The sequence below is a fragment of the Diplotaxodon limnothrissa genome, linkage group LG14 (genome assembly GCF_057381915.1).
Source record: "Diplotaxodon limnothrissa isolate DT_005_m linkage group LG14, D_limnothrissa_male_GT1.1, whole genome shotgun sequence".
NCBI classification, from domain to species: Eukaryota; Metazoa; Chordata; class Actinopteri; order Cichliformes; family Cichlidae; genus Diplotaxodon; species Diplotaxodon limnothrissa.
Genome location: NC_140609.1, coordinates 20,132,572 through 20,152,014, shown reverse-complemented (window position 1 = coordinate 20,152,014; position 19,443 = coordinate 20,132,572). Strand labels below are relative to the sequence as shown.

Below are 19,443 nucleotides of genomic sequence, written 5' to 3'. Positions count from 1 at the left end.
TAATCACTCAAGCGCAAAGTCTTCAGTGGACTTGTTAGGTTCATAAGTTACAACAGGGTTTTATGTTTTGTTTTACACGTTGTTTGCAAGGCAATGGTTAAAAATGTTATTTTGAAATCGAGTCTAATTTTAAAAACATACCAGTGAAAGTTTAAATGCAGCAGAAACTGTTCTCCTGCTCTTCCTCCATCAGAAGAAACATGACTCTTATCCTCAACAGCAGGCAGGTGGATTTCATCTCTCACTTCAAGCTAAACTCAGTCTCATGCCCAAAGCAGTCTTGTCTCCAGCCCACATATAAGACAAAAAAAAGAGAGAAAATCGATTCCCGTGGTCTTGTCTCTGACACATCAGTAAACCTGAAGCAACTAAAAATGGTCTCTCTCTGAGGAAAGCCTGTGGGCCTCCAGTCTGACCCCGCTGCCTCCTCTCTCCTCTTCACCGCTGCAGCTAACGTAAGATTTAAGACGATGAGGAGGCAAATGAATTCACTCCAGCTGCAGACAACGACGGCACGCATATGTCATTTCAAGTTGTATACAGATACAACTCTGTACAGGCTCAGCAACATACACTTGAATCAGTGCACTTTTTCTCTGACATTTCAACACTATGTTATCTGTCACATATACAAGTGTAAACAAAAGGACTCCATAAAGCCACCTGGAGAGTAGGTTGCCATTAGATCAATACCCACAAGTCCTGTCTGTTCTCTCGGAAGGCTAAGGATAGCTAGAAAAAAGAGAGCGATGAAGATGAGCAGCAGATTCTGCAGGTTGGGTTAAACAACCAGTCCGTGCCATTGTGTGGGTCTCAGACAACCAATGTTTGCCTTTGATTACAATTTGAAGGCAGATGTGACACTGAAAGAACTCTTTGTGGCTGGTTTGCTTGATGTGTTTGTGTATCTGTTCAATTCAAAGGTTAAAGCAAAAGCTAAGTGTAGGACGTTCATTGAGATTGCTAACAGACCTCTTGGCACTGATGATAGCCAACGTGTGCAGGCGAAAAGACTTACGATCGCAGGTAAGAAATAATATGCGATGCAGGAAAAGAAAAGGTTAATGCGGCAGACTGACACGAGCAATCTATGAGTTAGCCTCGAGAGCAGGAGAATAAGATTGAAGGAAGGGGACGGTCAGCTGAATATGTTCAACAAAAACAGATGCTGCCAGGCAGAGTTGAGAAGAGAGGGAAAAAGAGAAAGATGAGATATGATGGCAGTGACAATGTGGAGGAAGAAAGGAGGAAAACATTCATGCAAGATAAGAGTGAAGTTAAGAAAGAGAAGCAAGGTTGAGAGACATTTACATTTAGATACACAAGGGAGGAAAGAAAGACAGCAGTAAACAAAATGAGGCTTGAGCGTGCTCAACTGTGATACTCACATACATAAAATTGTACTTGTAGCATTGGGTAGCAATGCTGAAACTCGTTAATATGCAAAGTTTTAATTGTTGACATTGAGAAAAGTTATTTTTCAGAACAATTGGGATGGACATTTTTTTTATTATAATTATTATTCTGATGTGTAGAGAATAACAACAAAGTGTAGAAAGAGTGAGGGTGAATGACAGGAAATGATCTGGGAGAGAACTGAACCCAGACCCCTGCAGGAGGACTATAGCTGTCAGTGTATGTCATAAGTAATGCTTAGCATGCATACTGAGGTTTAGGTTTTCTTACTGAAATAGGAAAGAAAACCTAGTTTGTCCAAAGAACATTGGTGGGTGGTGGATATGTTATTAAAAACAACTTTATATATTGTAAAGCATTACTGGTGCCCTCACAAATGTGCAAGAGCATGTCATGTGCACAAATACACCTCCATATGACCTTGGATGCTGGCTTTCTCCTCTTAACACCAGAGAATATGGCAAAAAATAGAGATTAAGAAAAGCAGCTGATCTGCAAAATTATTAAAGTTTATTTTATTTGCATTTTACACATTTTAAACGTTTGAAAATGACAAAAAAAAGTTGTTTTTATATTTTGATCATCACCAATTCCCTTGTTAAACATATCTATTCTTATTTTTTAGCCAACAGTTGGATGGAAACATTTTGCTTCTGGATTTAACAGGGAGTCAGTGAAGTGACGCTAAAATGGGAGAAATATGCTCTCTTTCTGGTTCCCTGTCAGTACTCGCGCTGCAACATTTTAGATCAACTCAAGGCTTTTCAGGGATTATGAATGGCAACAATCTAGCCTAGAAGTAAAAAGGCAGGAAGTAGTTTTTCAGCATCACTCTGAGACAGGATGTTTCTAATTCTAGAGATATCGTGCAAACATATTAAAGCAGTCCTACATATGTTTGATATTACATGGAAAAATATATCCAAGCTAAAAACCACTCCAAACCTCCTCAGCGTGTTTCTGGAGGCTGAGGTAAGAATTAGGATTTATTCACAATTTCACAACAACTGACAGAAACCTCTCACCAACCAGTCATGTGACCAGATGTTGCCTGGTGGTTGCCAATCAGTTTCTAGTTTCATGAGACTTAAATCTGATTCAGTGCGTAGAAAGAAAACAAAATGACATGTTGGATATATTGTGTGTCTGTGTATTGGTTTGGTGATTTTTGTTGAATCCCCTGTCTTTTTTTATACTTATCAGAACTGAGAATCTAAAGATAGATGGTGTCAGATACTGTCTAAGTTCTTAGGTCCTTTGAGACAAGCCTGTAAATTCTGGCTTGGCAAATAAACTTGACAGGACGTGACTGGATTCGGGTTGAATACCAAAGCAACTTCAGTGTCAGTGTTTTTCTTCTTTGGCACTTCTGAAAGGTGTGCGTTTGTATGGCAGCTGAGTGTCGGCTTCAGACGGGCGGCTATGTGGACGTGTGTGTATCCTTCTGTCTCTGCGGAGCTTCAGCCTTCATCTTGAAGCTATCCCAGTAGGTGGGGTCTTCATCTGTTAGAGGTGAGGCTGAGTCGATGAGCTCTCTGAACGACAGCACGGTAAATGTGGTGGGCGGAAGAAGAGAAGGCGGACGAGGCTGTGAGGAACCAGGAAGAAAGTTAATATTGTTTATCCTACAGTATGATAGCTACTCTTACTATTGTAGCTAAGTTTTCTTTCTTTTTTTAATCTATTCATTCCAAGTTCACATTTTTTTAATGGAAAAGTTATGCCTCCTTACTGCAGGGCATGTGTTGTCTGCTGGTCCGAGTGCTACAGCAACATGATGATCAGCATCCAGTAAACTCTCCTGCAGAATGACACACAAATCCAAAAATATGCAGTCTGGATAGACTTTGGAACCAATCATTTTAGGGTGTTTGGCACAAAAAAGGGCACACAGTAATGCCAATAGAGAGAAAATCAATAATTTATTTGAGTGGTGAGGAAAACTAAATTTTAACAGGCAGAAACCTCCAACAGGCCATCGGCATCGATGCTTGGGGTAAGTGCAAAGAAGAGGATGGAGAACCAACAAAAAACAAAATGCAGCAGTAAACACTCAGCAGGTTGGCGATGTGGCCAGTGATAGCTCATCGCTGCAGTTTCAAAGAGTTTCTGAAAAGTCAGAGAGGAAAGGAGACACAGAAGAAAAGTATGTGTGTGCACAAACTGCAGGGGAGACGACACAAACTGTAAATGCACTGAGAGAGAAAGGAAGATGTGAAGTGACCATTACGTCACAGCGTAGCTGGTTTACAGATGATATAGGGTCACCTGATCCAGGCCTAATGATAAGCTTATCAAAGAATAAAGTATTTAAGGTTAACATTAAAGAAGAGAGTCTGCATCACGACCTGGTTGTGTAGGAATGGAGCCTGACAGCTAAAGGCCTCCCGTGGTATTTTTGGAAGAGCCAGAAGTAGAGAGCAAAGTGCTCTACTGGGTACTATTAGATCTTTAAGATATGACGGAGTTTGGTCGTTAAGGGTTTTGTATGCGAGCAGGATTTTAAATTCCTTAAATCTGGAAAATATGATCTCTTTATAGTTTCTCTTAGTGCTTTTAATGGAACATGCTGGATCAGAGACGTTTTGAGTGAGCCTGGTAAAAACCCATGCACCAGGTCATCAGCTATGCTCTGTGACAGGATGTTCCTAATTTTAAAAGATGTCATGTTTTTTAAGGGCTTGAAAGAGATGACCTAGATCATTGTGGTGTGTTGTGTACCAATATGTTCTTGCTTTAAATATTTGTAACTTAGTGTCTGCTCTACGGCAAAGAAATGTACAGGTTAATAGGGGGAGCAGAGCAATGGCAGAAAGAGGAGTTCTTTGCTCTGTGAGGTGCACTCCTCTAATCTTCAGTTATCATGTTAGGCAGGATGAAGAAACACTCGAGAGCCCCCCCCCCCCCCCCCCCCCCAATCACAACCACTTGTATTTCTGTACGAGGCCACCTATGATTCTCTCTGAAGATGCTCTCAAGGGCATATTCACTGTGGAAATGTGCATCAAGGTCCCCTCTGCATAGCACCCAAGTCCTTTGAACCAATGTGTTAAACTTTCCTAAAAGCTGCTTCCAGCTTGTTTAATGCGATCCCAAATTATATGCAATGCATGGAAGCTCGCGTGGAGCTCGTCTTGTTTTGAGCTAACCTGATTTGTGACACATTACTTAATATAAAAAAAACAAAAAATACACACACACACACACTCATGTTATCATCTTTGCACTTGAAACTAATCGGTCATCAGTTCTATAGCTGCATACAGTATTTCACTCTGTGTGGGAAGCAGCGATTGCTGAGGGCTGCGTGGCTGAGAGGAGGAGAGTCTACTGATAAAGAATAGCTCAGAGCAGCTCATTTCCAAAAAATGTAAGAAACAAACACAGAATAGCTTATTTTTATCTGTGTGTGTGTGAACTGAGCAAACATTTGTGAAGTGTGAACTAGCACAGCACTGATGCATTCGTGACACAAGTGGAAAATCCGGAAAAATGGAGCAATTATCAAATGGCATAGCAACATTTTAAACCTGAGAATAAAACCACAGACTACTTGGAAGCTGATGAGAGACAAAAATAGACTGAATTGTTGAGCTGTGACCTCTAATACACAAACCTCTAGATTTTAACAACATCTCTGGACTTTTCTTTTTCTTCACAACACCAGACTCACTTCGAACACCCAGTCCTCTTCTTCTTCCTCATCTAGATGCATCTTGGTCTGGTGCAGTACCCGGTCCTGTGTGAGCGGCTCAGACGGCAGGTGAAACTCCACCCTCTGCAGGTTGAAGCCCAGACCGGTGCCGATGGCTTTGATGAAGCTCTCCTTCAGGGCCTTGATGGAAAGGGAAGGAACCCGATCAGCTGCATGCAGAAAATGATGATCTGTGTGTATGCGTGTGTCTTCATGTGTGGGATGGTGTGTGTGTATGTGGTGGAGGGTGTTTTGGCTAAGAAGAAACACCACTTAAAACCGCAACAGATGGGAGTTTGTGCACACATGTTTATCAGAGTGCACACCAAAGAAGGACATTGTGTGTCAGTGTGTGTGTGTGTGTGTGTGTGTGTGTATCCAGCCAAAACCGACCATGCACGACAACCAATAAGCCACAATAACACTATTACAAGGCTAATCGCTATGGCAACCGTTGAGCTCTGCCATTAGTCAACAGTGTGGTGGTGATATCAGTGCTTGACGTCTCTGTGCCACCCTCTCAATCGCACAAAATCTTTACTTAGCTCCACTGTTGCTTTTGCTGACCATCTGTGTGTGTGTGTGTGTATTAGAGAGAGAGGGAGCGAGAGAGTGTGAGTGCATGCAAGAAAATGAGAGCGAAAGGAGGCAAAAACCAAAGAAAATGAAATGAAAGCGCACGTCTCCGATGACAGCATGCAGCGGGGCAGCGTTTGAGAAACAAATTTGCACATGTATGTAAAAAAATACAAGTGTGTGTCGCCTCAGAGGACAGCGGCAATGTTACGTTCTCCCTGTGCTTTCTTCTGTTACACACACAGGGCACAAGGTAGTATGGTTGCCATGGTTACCCAGTGGCGGTAGAACGCGGCGAGTTGCTGGTGCTCCGAGCCGGCTGATTGGATGGCGCTCCACTCGTGCGCTGTAAACTGACGAGTCATAATGCGGAAAAACTCCAGCACAGAGCTGCAACCTGGAGCGAATGAAAGAGGTGCGGGGACAAAAAAAATACAAAACCAAAACAGGAGGGGAAGAGAGAATGGATGAAAAATTATAAATGAGGGGAGGAGAATGAGGGAGGTGATGGAAAAGAAAAACAGTAATATTCAAACACAGCCTGTGTTTGATGGAAGTGTTTCGCACATTTGAATTCTGTGGTCACACAGAAATCCAAATTTACACACACAAACAGCCTTGGCCTAGTCAATACTGTATATATATGGTGCAGCAGCGACCCCTTGTGGTGGAATTTCATAGCTAAACGAGTCCAAAAATGTAGTCATTTCATATATTGGCACAGGTTTATCCTAACCAGGGAACCACAGTGTTTACCTGGCATGGCGGTCTTCATGATATCCACCCCGACCTGCCTCCCCTGCTCTGCAGCAAGCACTGCGTAGTCCCCTTGGTGGGAGAGATTGAAACTCCAGGCCAGATCTGACTCTGAACTGACCTGTAAGGAGAAGGATTATATGTTTGAATGTATCAAAATAAATGAAGTCTATACTGAGCTTGACAAAAATCCAGTATTTGGGCCACGCTGACCCTCCCTGCACTGTATTATAGATCTATTTCTGATATATTTCTGATATATCAGATTTATATCTGATTTTTAGTTACTTGTGCTGGAACACTTGTAGTTTAGTGAAATGACAATGCAGTGAAGTAAAATGCTGCAGTATATGCAGACTTTGAACTTTATGGAAAAAAGGAGTGAACCTTGCCAGGTGTTGCCAGGTAAGGTTTGCCTCTGGGAGATCGCTCCAGTCTGATCTCTGACCATGGGATCCCCATCTTCTCACACACAAGCCTCCTTAGCAACAACCGTCCAGCCTGTTGAGGCAACAGAGACGCAAAGACAGCTGTATAAACTTTTCAGAATAATTAAGGGAGCACTTGATGATAACAGCAGAATACAAAGTTTTATAAACTTTGGGGACATCACTCTGTCCAGGTAATAAACATAAACTACTTTTGATTGCTTTGGTGCAAATTAAAGTGACAACAGGTGTACTGGAGATACAATATGCAACATATTAATGGCATTTCAGGTTGGGGCCACAGACTGCTGCTCTCTACTTTTACTTCAGTTTAGCTTTTTTTGTTTTTTACCAGTGTCCTTATCACTGCTGGTAGCTTGAGACAGGCTCTCATGACACTGTCTCTCTTCACAGATGAGAGCAGATTTGCACTAAGCACATGTGACAAGATGTGAAAATATCTGGAGATGCCATGGCAAGCGATACGCTGCCTGAAACACCATCTGTGAAGAGAACAGGGCGCCCTGCCAGTTCTGGTGTTCTCTGGCAAGAACCTGTGAGGAAGGTCCCGCTAAAGACCGTTAGGCCCTCATGCCACCGGAAACCTGTAGGAGTAAACCTGCTGGGCGTCATTCTGTAAGTCTCTGCTTTGCACTAAGTTCAATTCAATTTAATTTTATTTAAATAGTGCCAAATCACACCAACAGTTGCCCCAAGGCGCATTCCAGGTCTATTCAAAATACACGAAAAGCTGTGAGATGTGTTTTATTGTGTTAAGTAGGTAATGCGGAAAAAAGAAAAATCACAGCCATCTTGTGGTCATAATCAAGACACACTGGTCTTCCCAACAGAAGTTAACTTTACAGATTTAAAGTATCGCTACAGGTATCGGCAACACTGGCTCTTTGTTTACTTGGCTCTTGGCCGATACCAAGAATCGGTAAAGTTTAGTTTTGGACTCACCATAGCTGACTTTGCATCCTTGGCGAACACAAACTGCCCGATCCGATCTTTCTCCTCCCGCTGGATGCAGCGAGCAGCGAACAGCCAGTCTGACCTGCCCGGCGTCCACGATCCGCAGCGGAAAGCCCACCGGACGGAACCCATCTCCTCGCCCCCTGCTCCACCTCTGACATCCGGGCTCCTCCACCGCAACTTCGGGCTGCTTACGAGCTGCTAATGAGCTAAAGTCAGCGCGGCGTCTTCGAATGTAATGTTCAGAGACGTGCGGATTTTCGCCCAACAGACTTTCCTGTTTACATTTCGGAGTTGACAGCGGTGCACATGCCCGGAAGAGCCCGGCCTGATTCAATGTCGTCATAAGTGGGCGCGGTGGAGGATTAACCAATAGGAGCAATTCAAATGGCGCGTCACTGGCGGTAACTTCAAATGTTTCAATAACATTGGAAATACGACAACACTACGATTCAGTTTCAATAAATTACCCCCATCCCCGTGCAATACAATGACAAAAGTAGAGACGATGTCCGAATGAGATAACACCAAGTGCTTTTGTTTTATTTAGGTCTAAATGTCAAGTCTAAATCTCTCGAACCTTAATCGTCTTTACAGCTTTGAAACCTTAGTCTCTCCCGTTTCAGACGGGGCGATGAACGCAGCATTAAAATTGCATTTTAAACGGTGCTGTTTGGATTGCGGTTTTTCTGTGTGATTAAGGTGAGTTGTTTTTACTATTATTACCAGTGGTGTTTTATTGGAGGAGCTGACGAGATGCAGAAAAAACATGAAATTTATGACTGTTCTGACAAAAATGTGCTGAGCCTCTCTGGTTACTGATGCCTTGTAGTCATCCCAAAAAAAAAATCGTAATTTCAACGATTTGGAAGGTTAAAGAGGGAAAAATGTTTAACCTTCGAGGTTTATCCATTTATATATTTATTTATTTATTTACATACAACTAGGTCTTTCTTGTGTTCTTGTGCGATAAGGTAACGCATTATCATAGTAAAATTCTTGTTACAACACAGTATTGTCTGCTAATTATAGACAGATAGTGACGACTCGCAGAGTATAGAGATGTTTGATGTGCTTCAGAGACACGTGAGGCATGAGCAGTGTTCCTACCCATCAGTATTCATCATAGTTACGAGCGATCTCAGTATTTGCCTGTCTTTAGATTGAAAGGTGGCCTGTAGCTGATTGTCCAGCTCCAATCCAAAATTAGGGCAACTGATTAAAAAAAACCCTTAGAGTAAATTAAAATACTCAACATGTGTTTTTTTATCTATAAAAACGCCCCCCAAACTAACTCATTCCGCTTAATATACAGATTAGTTCATAGTATTTGTATGATGACGCAATCGGTGTAATTTTGCCTCTCCATGCAATCATGGTGTATTTTAAATCAAACAATCAAAATGTGATAGAATTACAGACTTTCATCCTTAATCCAAGGGATCTAACAAAAGTACTGCATTAACTATAGGTATACACAGTCTTTCAATTTTAGTGGCTCAAATGTAATTTGTAACATGACTGACAATAAGTTTTATGGCCAGCTGAGAGAGAGTCATAACTTAAGGGTCTGCTGTGGTACATCAAAAAAAGAAAAGAATAAATACACTGAACAGCCCAGCAACATCAAAAAGCCTGAAAAACCATAGAAAACCACTGAAGTGAATGATGACAGAATTACTTTTATAGTTAAGAAAAACTGCTTTACAAATCCAAACAAGTCAAGAACATTCCTGAGGAGGCAAAAGTATCATTGTCAGTTACAATAAAGAGACACCTTCATGAATGGAAATACAGAGGTCTCTACAGTAAGGTCCAAACCACTGGTTACACCGAAGAAGAGGAAGGTCAGATTGGACTTGACCTGAAAATACCCGAATAGAAGGTAGAGATCCGAAGTGTACATGGGCATGTATGGCTGCCAGTGCAACCAGGTGACTAGTGTTTACTGATGATGTGTGTGAAGTGTACATGGCTGTACTCTCTGCTCAGATTCCACTAATGCAACTGTAGGTGGCTGTATAAACTAAATCGTGTTATCTGCTTTCTTTTTCGTCTTTTACACAGGGCTAAACAAGAAGAAGGGCTAAAGAACACTTTCACCCTGTGATGCTTCTCTACACGTGAGATTACCTGGCAGCAGCCCATTCCAGGAGAAGTTGGACTGCAACCTGAAGCCTTCTTATAATATTAATAATAGCTTGTGTCTTATTAAAAGAAAAAGTGAACCCTCCAGTCAAACTTGAGCAAAGCAGGGAAGGATTTGATGACTTATACCTCCAGTCTACCAGATCAACGCATTTCTTTCCAGCTAGCATTTCTTTAACCCCCAAGCCTTAAATGTCCTTACTTAGATACTCCCAGGTGGAAAACTTTAAAGAAGCTGCTACAAACGGAGCCACGGAGGAATTCCTCCCCGGTGTAAACTGTTGCGCTGCTGAAGGACAGCTAAGCTACAGCAAACTTCCACACTTCTCTCTATTTGAGGACTGAGTTTCCCTTTTACACTGAACTGCGACCTGTCTCTTTACACCTCTGTTTCAGTCCTTTCCCTCTGATACCTTCTTCCATATCTGTGCCTCTCTTTCTCATAACTTCACTCCTGTTTTTCCAGTTGTCTCTCTTGACTTGTTTTTCTTGCTCTCTACATTTCTGGGGGCTTCTGTCCCACTCCTTGCTGCCACACTGGATTTCTTGCAAATGAAGCACCTGAAGAGGAAGAGGAAGAGCAACTACAGCGTGAGGGAAACACAAACTCTCATCAGGGAGATCCACAAGAGGAGAGACGTATTGTTCTCCAGACAACAGGTGGAGATTCTTTTCTTTTCTTTTCTTTTCTTTTCTTTTCTTTTCTTTTCTTTTCTTTTCTTCTTGATTTTATCCACAGAAAAATGCATACACAGCTCTCTTTCCTCGGAAGTCTGAACCAAGGTGCGGAAAATGACAAAAACAGCAGCACAAACCATTCAGATAATTCTGCCATCTCGCCCGCCTGTGTTTAGTCAGCTCCAATTTATATTGGTCTAAATTAAAACATCTAGAGGCTGTAAATAATGAACAAAACGATGACTCCAAGGTTTGAACTGGTTACATTACCGTTGCTGCCACTAGAGAGCACTGACATGTCTGTTTTTCAGCTGCAGGATGTCCTGTGTGTTGCACCCTGGACACATTTCTGCTTATACATAACAGTCATATTTTAATCTCCCTAATGAAATCAGTAGAAGAGGTTAAGAGGGCAGAGTTGAAAAAATGTTTTAATAACTTCATGCTGACTATGTCACGTGTACACTCTGCCCCAGTGTTCGCTTTCTTCTTCCCAATGAAGAGAGGGTAATTAGTTTCAATGGCACAGGAGAATTTAATTTGTGCAGTCACTTTCTTTTCCATTTAGTAAACTAGTGTCATATTATTTGCCTCTTTGAATGAAACAGTTTAACTGCTGGTCTTTCTTCTTTAATAGAACACAGCCATTAATGAGCTGAAGAGGCAAGCATGGGAGGAAGTGGCACAAGGTGTGAATGCCCTGGGAGAGGGGGAGCTACGCACTGCTGCCGAGGTGTGTTTGTCTCCATTCAGATCGTATCGTTGCTTCTGTGGACCCAGTTGTGATTTTTAAAGCAGCCTTCCCTTTCTGATGTGCAGGTGAAGCGTCGTTACCTCGACTGGCGTGCGCTTACGAAGAAAAAACAGTTGCAGACTGAACTCTCTCTCTCTTCCTCGCCCCCCTCTTTGGCCATTAAGACTGAGTATGGAAATTCCTCTCCAGAGCACGAGGCGCCTTCTTTGGGATCTGGTTGTGACCAGCTGCTTGACCTCTCGGGCTTCCCAAAGGACTGGCACTGTGACTGGCCGGAGATGGTGGCTCTCAGCGGGTCGAGCGGGCAGGCCGTGGGGGCACTGCCGGGAGTAAAGATGGAGGACGATGTCAGTGAATACAGAGTAACAGTGTGTGTGTGTTTCTCTCTGTAGAGCAGCCATCAAAGCTTAGAGTCTGTTAAATCATCATTTCATGTATATGCACACTGATTATTTTGTAAAAATATGCTCTTTAATACAGAGCTGCTAATATTATGAGAAGACAAACAGCCTATGTTGAAATTCAAGTGTTGCTAATGTGTAATTAGTCAAATTAATGTCCTTACCAGCCATTACTTAATACACATTATGCAGCTCAAGTGTCTCTAGTCAGTCCAGTCTGTTGATTGTACTCCTGCAGGTTCACAAGGTAGAGACTAAATTAAATTAAGCACGTGTTAATTAATTAGGATATAATTGAAGACTGACATTTAAATATTACTTTTCTGTGATTACATTAAGATCTGCTTTTAGATCAAATCTCACTGGTCACTCTTATCTTATGAGACAACGCTTCCTGTTACAGCAGCTAAAGAGTTAGTATATGCAGTATACGCTATATAGTGTTCATTCATCTGCCTTCAAAAAGATATAAACTTGAGAAAAATCCCATTCTTAATCCACAGGGTTTAATATGATGCCCATCCAACCTTGGAAGCGGCCATCCCCAAACTGCTCCTACAAAGTTTGGAGCATGAAATTGTCCAAAATGTCTTGTTCTTTTCACTATTTTAAGGGGCCGAGCCCAACTCCTGGAAGAGAACATGTCTCTGCTGATCTAGAGACCAGTGCTGGTGTGCTTTACACCACTGCAGCCGACGCTTTGCTTTGCACTTGGTGATGTGAGTTGCTCGGACATGGAAACCCATTCCATGAAGCTCTCTACACACTATTCTTGAGCTTATCTGAAGGCCACATGAAGTTTGGAGATCTGTAGCGATTTACTCTGCAGGAAGTTGGCGACCTCTGCGTACTATGCGCCTCAGCATCCACTGACTCTCCTCTGTGATTTTACGTAGCCTACGTAAAATGAGTTACCATCGTTCCCAGTTGCTTCCACTTTGTAATAATGCCACTAAAAGCTGACTGTGGAATATTTACTAATGAGGAAATTTCACCACTCGACTTGGAATTCAAAGAGCTCCTGAGAGCGAGCCATGTTTGTAGAGTCAGTCTGCATGCCTAGGTGCTTAATTTATATACCTGTGGCCATGGAAGTGATCAGAACTCCTGAATTCAATGATGTGGATGGGCGAGTGAAATTTTTTTTTTTGCCAATATAGATATTTATACATCTCAAAAATTCTCCAGTATTTTGTGTCTTTGGTTGATTTAATACTGCCTTATAATATAAAACTGCACGATATCTAGTATAGCGGTACATATTATCAGCCAGAGAATCTGCAGTAATAAAAGAAGTGATGATGGTTTGTGTGCAGACCGTGAAATAATCAGCTCAGCACATGAAACCATCAAATGTAGTCGCAGAGATTTAGTTTAAAAATAATTTGGGGATAAACTCTCAGCCAGAAATCCAGATTGATGACTCAGAATAGCTCATGACTGTATTTAATGCTGTATCATTTATATAAAAACAAGAAAATAACTCAGGAGAAATTAGGATCCCCCATTTACCTCAGTGCTTCTTGAGCGCATCTTTCTTTGGGTTTATTTGTGAAGGCTTGCTTCAGAGTCTCCTGTGAGAATTAGAAATAAGTGTGGCGTTCGCTTTAGTTATGCCGACCCAGAGGAGCTCCTCGTCCTGCTGATACCAAACACATCCAATAGTTAAGGTGTTGCTACAGTTGATGCACATCTGCAGGCCACTTTGCACCCCAGCTCCTCATTTTCATGCTGTCTGACTTAATCAATTTCATGTCTGCGACCACTGATGTCTGCAGCGTTCTGCGCTGAAAGCCTTGCTGCTGATCTCCCCACTGGTTATCCACATATGTGTGAAAACCTGTTAAATGATGACTCTCTCTCTCTTTCTCCTTCCCTCTAGCTGGATGGGGATGTGGGAGATGGAGAAATGGATGATGATGATATTCCCTCTCTCCTTTGTGACATCGAGGCATGTGTAGAGGGGCATGATACTGATGTTTATTCCCACAATGACTTGGGCATGCCCAGCCCCTCCAAGGATCCGACTTCCACCACCAGCAGAAATCTACTGCTGCCCGGTGGCCTGATGGGAATGCTGGGTGAACTCAGCAGTGACGAGAACATAGGAGCAGGGTGTCTGGTTGCTGTTGAGAAACATCGTCTGGAGCTAGAGAAACAAAGGCTGGCTGTGGAGACTGAACGCCTGGTGGTGGAGAAAGAGCGGCTATTGGTGGAGAAAGAGCGACTTCGTCAGACAGAGGTGGAGAGAGAGCGGCTGCAAATAGAGAAGGAGAGGTTACATGTGGAGAGAGAGAGGCTGAGACTCATGCGTGTTGGCCAATCAGAGTACGTCAACTCTTCTTTTAACCTGCCGCCGCAACAAGGCCCAGTCCTTTCCTCTCGTTCGTCCTTATCCTCAACTCATGATGGACAGAGGGAGAAGGGAGTGTCGGCGGCGGACTTGGAGGCAGCGAAGTTAAATCTGGAGAAGGAGAGACTGCAGCTGGAGAAGGAGAGACTGCAGTTCATCAAGTTTGAGGCTGGCAGGTTGCAGATTGAGAGAGAGCGCCTGCAAGTGGAGAAAGAGAGAATGCAGCTCCACAAGGACCATTTGTCAGTAAAAATCTGATAAGAGTGAGAAAAAGAGGGTAGATGAGCAGGGTGAATAAATTAGATGTCTCCAGATCACTATTGGTACTAGCAGCAGATTTTTCACAGACATACTGTCTACGTTTGGTGCGAGACACTTTAGTGATCTTTCCTAAATGGCCAAGAAGAAGCCCGAGAACAGTGCCTTAGGGTGTAATATTTGTTCGGCACAATCAGCGGCCAAATGCAACAACTGTTGGCTGATGTTCAGCACTCCAGTTCACAGAAATGTGCTGTGGAAGATGTTAAATAAATACTGGGCTGTTAGTGCAATTAATCTTTATTGGTGCAGAAATATTTAAGTATATATATGAAATAGTGCTATTGTACTATAACTCCTATAAACCCTAACCCTTGCCTATCTATTACTGAAAAACAAATAGTTCAGTCACACTACAGTAAGCATATGATGGTAACCTCCTTGCATCTAGGAAAAAATGGTGGTTGCGTTATGATTACATTGAATATTTTGCATTTGGTAAACAACTGCAAATAGCTGCGACGAACTGGTCACATAGAAGGTAAGTGTGCAACTCCACCTACCTCTGGTTGGCCACTTTTGGTTGCAAGGTGATTGCTGATAATCTGTTTTGGTGGTTTTTTCCTTTGTCTGTGCCTTTAAGTCTTTGCAGGTCCCTGAGTGGATGAGCTGACGGCTGCCGATTGGTCCGCGATCATGTGGTCGCATTCAAAATCCCTCCACCAGCAGTTGTCCCTGGGCAGCCACTGACAGCAGCAGCAGACCTGACCCTGGCCTCCAAAACCTGAGACATTTTTGCCTGTGACTTTGTGCGACTTTTCTCAGTTCTGTATATAGTGTGTACATTAGTTTTCATTGTAAATAGCACATTGTAAATAGCACTGGAACAGAAGGGGTGAGCTGCCTTATTGTTTTCCTTGCACTGTTTTCTCCTGTTTATTTCAGTTAGGGAGCACTTGTGTCATCGATCCATTGATCCATCCATCCATCCATCTTCTTCTACTTATTTGAGGCTGGGTTGCAGGGACAGCAGCCTAAGAAGAGAAGCCCAGGCCTACCACACCGAGATGTTCCCAGGCGAGCTGAGCGATATAATCTCTCCAGTGTGTCTTGGGTCTACGCCGAGGTATCCTCACGGCAGGATGCCAACACCTTGCCTGGTTGGGTGTAGTGTACATTGGGTAGCCTCAGCCAAGAGGACTGATCCCCAGTTACTTCTGTCATTTTGAAGTTAAATCACCATGTTACAGCAACTAAACCAACAATTGTGGAGGAATTTTTATATTATATTTGGACTGTGAATGTAAGTAGTGATTGTGAATTTCTGTTTAATGTGAAATTTTGTGTATGTAGAGGCTCACAGATTCAGTTTCCACCTGTTTATGACAGTTAATCACAGATTCTGTTAATTCAGTTATAAATTGACAGCAGACTGACTCTGTCCTTTTGCTTTTCTTTTTGCCGTCTTGACGTACTAAATTTGTTCTAATGTCAGTCAGATGACACCTGACTGCGTGCAGACATGGTCCCTGTCAGTCATTTTAAAGGCAGCAAAATTGCATGGTCATTGCACACGGTCACAATAATTTGCGGCGTTCTGCGATCTCCAACCACCGTTTTCTCTAGTGTAACTGTAACAAAAAGCACACAACTTTTGTTGTACAGAAAAAATTTAGTTCACAGAAGACAAACACGATTGACAATAATATTTTAAGTTGATATCTCACCTTTTCACAGGCTTTTAGATACTAATATCACTACCACTGATCCAACACGAGTCACACCACAACCCTGATACTGAGAAACCTAAATGGAATTCAGCTATTGCTGATTTTATACACCACACATCTGTATTCCTCCTACTCATGTCAGGAAGGACTTTGCAAGATTTTTAAAGGAATTTCTGATCAGCAAGTTTGATGTGCATGCTAAAAAAAATACTGTAAGTGAAGTAATGAAAGTTTTGCTGTAAACATGCTGTAAAGTATTACTGGCTTTGAAGACTGTAATCCATACTGTACTAAAAGCTGTGTCATCTGTAACATCAATGACACCAAACACAAGCTTTTATATTGAAAATTATAATAATAGTCATCATAAATATTGTTACTTTTTCCTAATGTTAGATATTTTTTTCTTATGTTGATTTATATTTGACATTCAATCATAGTATGAATATGTTATTATATAAAACTAAAGTCTACGGAGCCCAAATTCATGAAACTTTCTTTGAACACAGGCAAAGAAAAGGTTAAATATCGGGGTGTAGGTCTGGGTCAATTAAAATAACAAAATCTGGGTATTGGACTTTGTGGAGAATGCATTACAAGTGCGTCTTTTTAAAATATTTTCCTGAAATTGTGCCTTTTTGCTAAAATACTTGTTGATAAAGAGAAATTTCAAAAATTGTGGTGCTCAGAATGAAACAAAATCTGTTATACATCCAGATCCTAAAGTGCTGCTTCTGATGATTAAGCTGTGAGGGCCCTTTCATGTCTTTATGCATAACGACAAAAGAGAATAATAAGAAAAAATGCAAAAGTTTTTACTCTTCTGCACTGATGCTCTTTAAGAAGAAGGGACAATTGCTGAAATGTCCCTGATGCGCCTCTCAAAAACTGCAACTTTTGAGGACTTTACTAAATCTGATGTAACCTGGTGACACTTGAAAGTGAAACATTTAAGTTCATAAGAAAGACCTTCATTATCACCCGAGGGCTTACACAAACAAAGACACACATTCAAAGCGAGGTGGTCGAGGCCGACAGATCAAATCACAAAAGGCTAGTTTACTTCTCGGTCCCATGGTTTATACTCGTCTCTACTTGAGAGAGGAAAGCCTCATTCAAAAGGCTCTGCTTTATCTTTAGACGTGATCTGAAAATCCACTGTGTTGATTCAAAGAGTCCCTCAGCACTGAAGTCATATATTGAGTCAACTGACTGCTGTCTAGACTGTGTGAGCTTATTAGAGGAAAAAAAACAATACAATATTTCCTTCCTGATATCGTGTTAACTTTACTTGACCTTATTCAGTGATGCAGCCCATTATATCAGGTTAACAGATATTACACATTTATAACCTTTCTGAAAAAAAGAAAAGAAATAAAAGTGAGAGAGCGCTGTTAGCGTTGTGAAGGTAAAACACTGTGCACAGACTGAGATGCCCGCAGGTCCTGTGGCAGACTGTTTCACAGGTGGCGAGGATAAAAACTAAAAGCTGCCTGCCCAGAGGTCACAGAGCTCGCTACAGTTCAAAGATCTGTGTCCAAGTCTCAGACTTGCTGTAAGAGCTCTCGTTGGCAGTCTATAAAAGAGAGAAGAGATATTACGAAGCCAATCTGATTAGTAATGAAAGTGAACATTCTGCCCGTCTAGTCCCATTCTAACCCATCGTTTTGTAAAATTCCTTTAATGATAAATGCTTTGTGACTGTGCATTGAAAGCCAAAAAAAGTGCAAAAACAGGAATTTGGTTTTGTTTCTGAGACACGTTGAGTCATGTAAGTAATGATAACACTGATCTGATGAGGTGCTGATTAAACCTAATGTGCTGTTTTACTGCATATTCTGATATTTCTGTTGGAGTGGATGCATAATTTAATAAAAACCCTTGTCTTGTCAAGATAAATTTGCTTTCAACATGTTAGTTGGATAGAAGAGCATGAAAGTGGCTTTGTACAACAGTTGATTGTCAGTCACTTAAAACTGGTTGGTGTCTGCTGTTCCTCTGTGAGAGAAATCAAGGCTTTTCGGGTCATTCCATCTAAATCCATCAAATTACGAAACAAAAAAGAAAAAAATAATCCCACTTGATGTGCATAAATTGGTCTGAATTTTTTTTCTTTTACTGTGATTAGGTTTCCAAAAAATAAAATTTAATAAAAGGTGTTAGATGATTTTTTGAGGGACCATTTTAAAATTCTATTATCTAAAAAACTATTTGAGTTTAGGTCCTTTATTAATATTATTATTATTACTATTTTTTTCATAACAAATATCTGGTAGGCTACTATGGCTCTGTTAGGATGCCTGGGTCATTGACCCAGGGTTTTGAATTTATTGTACTATTTATCATTTCTAATCTTGGGTTTCTTTGTTAGAGTTCTCTTTTATGGTTTATGTCTCTGTGCATCCTTAGTTGCTGTCTCCCCTGTCTGCGATATCCCCGTGTCCAGTCAGTGTCTGTGTCTGTCCTGGTCCCACGTCTCTGTTCCCTCTGTTGCAGTGCCTGCGTGTGAGTCTGTGTCTTTAGTTCAGTCTGTGTTATGTTTCCTGTTTTATTTTGAAGGTCCATGTCTGATGTTAATGTATCTGGTTTCGCTTCCCCTTGTCTCGTTAGGCCTGATTTGCCCCAGCTGTGTTTCCCTCCTGTTACCCATTCCCTGATTGCTCCCTCTGTGTATTTAAGCCCTGTGTTTCTCTGTGTCTGTGTTGTGATCTATTCGCATCTTGCTGTGTGTTCTGGCCATTTGCCATGTCAGGTTATTTGTTGTTGTCAGTTTATTATTTGTATTCCCAGTTTTGCTAGTTCTCTGTTTGCCATCTAGCAAGGAATCTGAGTTTAAATTCACCTTTTGTCCGAGACGGTCTGCACTTTGGGTCCTCCTACCACTCCTGCCTGCACACAACCCTCACACGACAGGCTCTGCTAATATAGACCAGAAACCACAGTGTTGCAGGGAGGCAATATTTTTTCATAAATTTTATTTAGAGCTTCTCACATGCACGAATTCTGTTACTTTTTGCAGTCAACTGCATATCTGAAATCTCCCTTCAGCAGCTTCTTTCCAACTTCCTTGGACTCTCGTGAAGTAAATTTGGTGCCATGATGGATTTGTATGTAATCTGACATTTGACCTCGACTCCCAGTGCGTGTGTTACTACTGTCAGAGAAATCAGCAATTAGTTGTCACAGTGTGCAGAAAAAGCTAAGACAATCATCCAGAAGCAAAGTGTTTTTGTTTTTTGTAATCAGTTCCATTTGATTTACTCATAAATCGAAACT

General features: G+C 41.7%; 2 protein-coding genes across 3 annotated transcripts; one reads left to right on the top strand and one right to left on the bottom strand.

The window, feature by feature from the left end:
• Positions 1-2,014: 2,014 nt before the first annotated feature.
• aasdhppt (aminoadipate-semialdehyde dehydrogenase-phosphopantetheinyl transferase) lies at positions 2,015-8,147 on the bottom strand. Its single transcript, XM_085370971.1, has 7 exons — positions 7,834-8,147; positions 6,830-6,943; positions 6,443-6,563; positions 5,962-6,083; positions 5,090-5,251; positions 3,149-3,217; positions 2,015-3,004 (listed from the first exon to the last, which is right to left on the bottom strand). Exons 1-7 carry the CDS (start codon positions 7,975-7,977, stop codon positions 2,837-2,839), a joined length of 900 nt encoding a protein of 299 aa, XP_085227097.1. The 5' UTR covers positions 7,978-8,147; the 3' UTR covers positions 2,015-2,836.
• Positions 8,148-10,545: 2,398 nt separating this feature from the next.
• On the top strand, positions 10,546-14,437 carry msantd4 (Myb/SANT-like DNA-binding domain containing 4 with coiled-coils). 2 transcript variants are annotated; one of them, XM_085371508.1, is made up of 4 exons: positions 10,546-10,653; positions 11,309-11,404; positions 11,491-11,772; positions 13,709-14,437. In XM_085371508.1, the coding sequence occupies exons 1-4, from the start codon at positions 10,546-10,548 to the stop codon at positions 14,435-14,437; spliced, it is 1,215 nt and encodes a 404-aa protein (XP_085227634.1). The 2 variants fall into 2 exon arrangements, with proteins under 2 accessions (XP_085227634.1, XP_085227633.1); XM_085371507.1 differs by having other exon boundaries at positions 11,491-11,787.
• Positions 14,438-19,443: the final 5,006 nt, after the last annotated feature.

Coding starts and splice junctions, on each gene's coding strand:
- msantd4 (XM_085371507.1), top strand. CDS start 10,546: ATGAAGCACCTGAAGAGGAAGAGGAAGAGCAACTACAGCGTGAGGGAA. Junction 10,654..11,308: donor TATTGTTCTCCAGACAACAG/GTGGAGATTCTT, acceptor CTTCTTTAATAG/AACACAGCCATTAATGAGCT. Junction 11,788..13,708: donor ACGATGTCAGTGAATACAGA/GTAACAGTGTGT, acceptor CCTTCCCTCTAG/CTGGATGGGGATGTGGGAGA.
- aasdhppt (XM_085370971.1), bottom strand. CDS start 7,977: ATGGGTTCCGTCCGGTGGGCTTTCCGCTGCGGATCGTGGACGCCGGGC. Junction 6,564..6,829: donor ACCTGGCAACACCTGGCAAG/GTTCACTCCTTT, acceptor TTCTCCTTACAG/GTCAGTTCAGAGTCAGATCT. Junction 5,252..5,961: donor CCGCGTTCTACCGCCACTGG/GTAACCATGGCA, acceptor CTTTCCATCAAG/GCCCTGAAGGAGAGCTTCAT.